The sequence below is a fragment of the Theobroma cacao genome, chromosome 10, assembly GCF_053813885.1.
Source record: "Theobroma cacao isolate CCN51 chromosome 10, ASM5381388v1, whole genome shotgun sequence".
NCBI classification, from domain to species: Eukaryota; Viridiplantae; Streptophyta; class Magnoliopsida; order Malvales; family Malvaceae; genus Theobroma; species Theobroma cacao.
Window position 1 is genome coordinate 27500171 of NC_142648.1, and position 2233 is coordinate 27502403.

At 33.3% G+C, this 2233-nt stretch overlaps 1 protein-coding gene across 1 annotated transcript; it reads left to right on the forward strand.

Annotated features, from left to right (window-relative positions):
- Positions 1–832: 832 nt before the first annotated feature.
- Positions 833–1948, forward strand: LOC148760563 (F-box/kelch-repeat protein At3g23880-like). The gene has a single exon (XM_088810534.1). The coding sequence runs from the start codon at positions 833–835 to the stop codon at positions 1946–1948; it is 1116 nt and encodes a 371-aa protein (XP_088666660.1).
- Positions 1949–2233: the final 285 nt, after the last annotated feature.

The following is a 2233-nucleotide window of genomic DNA, read 5'->3' on the forward strand; positions in this document are numbered from 1 at the left end:
TACCGCACTGAATCTGTAGTTAGATGGCAGCAGATTCAAGCCAATTGTGAAACTGTATATATGTATATATACATATATATATATATATATATATATGTATGTATGTAAATATGTAAATATGAATGTATGCATTCATTTTGAAAGATAAGAATTCATTTTGAAACCAGGGGAGTGCCTTAGTAAAAAGAGGCGCCTCCCATGATCATAACAAAAAAACTGGTGCTGAAACAAAAACCTGGCAGCAGTAGAACAATAATTACAAGCTGCAACCCATTGCACCAAGCACCCAGCGCTAGATCCAATACAGCATTGCGAGGGACCATGGTTCATCTTTAAATTTATCCGAAACAATATTTTCTTAAAACCCTATTCATGATCCATCATAAATATATTTTATTTTTAAATTTATGAATTAAAACCTCTCATTTACCACATTCGATTGAATATTAGTTGTATACAATATTTATAAAGCTCTAACATATCCATCTTTCTTTTCTCATTAAATTTATTTAAATTAATAAAAAAATATTTTTCTATTTATTTATTCATCAACATAATGATCATGCAGAGTACTAACTTAATTTGACACAAACACTTATTAAATTGAGTATTTTAGTGTGAATGCAATTCCTTTCATTATTTTATTTTTTTATTAAATTTAATAAATATATTAGCCCAAACCTAGTTGTACCAATCTTAAGGCTTTATAGAAAAGCTGAGGGTTTTAAAGTTTACTTGGCGGCATGATCTTTGTTGGTTGTTGATGTATCCTTTGAGTTGAAGTCATCAAGTCTTAATCCTTTGTCTTAGATAAAAAAGGAAGAATTGCTCCATGTCGATGCCAATTACCGACAATGAATTATCAGAAATTTTGGTGATGGAAATTCTTTTGAGGCTTCCTGTTAAATCCCTGATGAGATTCAAGTGCGTTTGCAAATCTTGGTACTCTTCTTTTCAAACCTCTTATTTTATCACCAACCATAGAAACAACCTCAATCTCTTCTTCAAGGGTTTTGACAAGGTCCCTTACTTGTCTCTGCTTTCAACTGAAACGGAAATTAAGAAACATGATGAACAAGACGTCAGGTTTAATCTAAAAGTCAAAGAGAAAATCCATATGCCTGTTTCTATCTGTAATAGTTGGCGACTCACAGTGTCTGGTCCATGTAATGGCTTGCTTTGTTTGCATGATGGTTATACAATTACCCTTTGGAATCCTTCCACAAGAGAAGTTAAGCTTCTTCCTGAATCCCCTACTCCTTCCACTGATTACACTTATTTTTTTTGCATTGGGTTCGGGTTTGATCGCAAGTTTGATGATTACAAGATTTTAGTGAAGGTTATTCATTGTGTTTGGTCGAAATCTACATCTCAGATTTATTTATACAGCCTAAATACAAATTCCTGGAGAGAACTTCCTCATCCCAACGTCTTTATTGATCCTTTCTTGTTTAACACTTACATAAACGGCATTTATTATTGGAAAGTGACTAGTGATGACGATAGTTATTTGATCCTTTCTTTCGACATGGCTGAAGAAGTTTTCTCGACATTACCCTTGTTGAATTTTGGTATGTCTAATGCTAGGTGTTTGTGGTGTATTGCTCCCTTTAATGAAGCTCTTGCTACAATTGTTCATCCAACGGAAGGCATGGAAAAATGCTATGACATATGGGTCTTGAATGGATATTCATGGACTAAACAACTTACAATTGGTCCTATTCTTGGAGTCGAGAGGCCGTTGGCATTATGGAAGAATGGAGAATTGTTTTTGCTAAGTGAAAACAATACATTAGTCATGTTTGATCCCTGTACTGGAGAGCTTCAGGATTTTGGAATCCACATGTCTAAGTACACAATGCGGCTAGTCGTTTATGCTGAAAGCATTATTCCAATCAAGGGAATTTCAGAGTATGATGCAAAACTAACTCGTCAAGTGCTGCTGTAAGTGTAGAATTTAGTTGGCAATGCTTCAATAATTTTGTTTCAAAGGAAGAGAGTAGTATTCAATGCATTTATTGTGTTTATTAAATACTATTGATTTTGGTAGTAAAATCAAAATATGATTCGCTTTGCACTAAAAAACATTCTGATACATCATAGATCTGATAATTGTCCAATTTTTTTATTTAGCATTACTGGCGTTAATATTAGTAGCATTAATATTGGTAGATTTTTGTATTGTGGGCTGCTTTTGGGTTTTGTGTGATAAAGCAATAGATACGATTGTACT

Coding starts and splice junctions, on each gene's coding strand:
- LOC148760563 (XM_088810534.1), top strand. CDS start 833: ATGTCGATGCCAATTACCGACAATGAATTATCAGAAATTTTGGTGATG.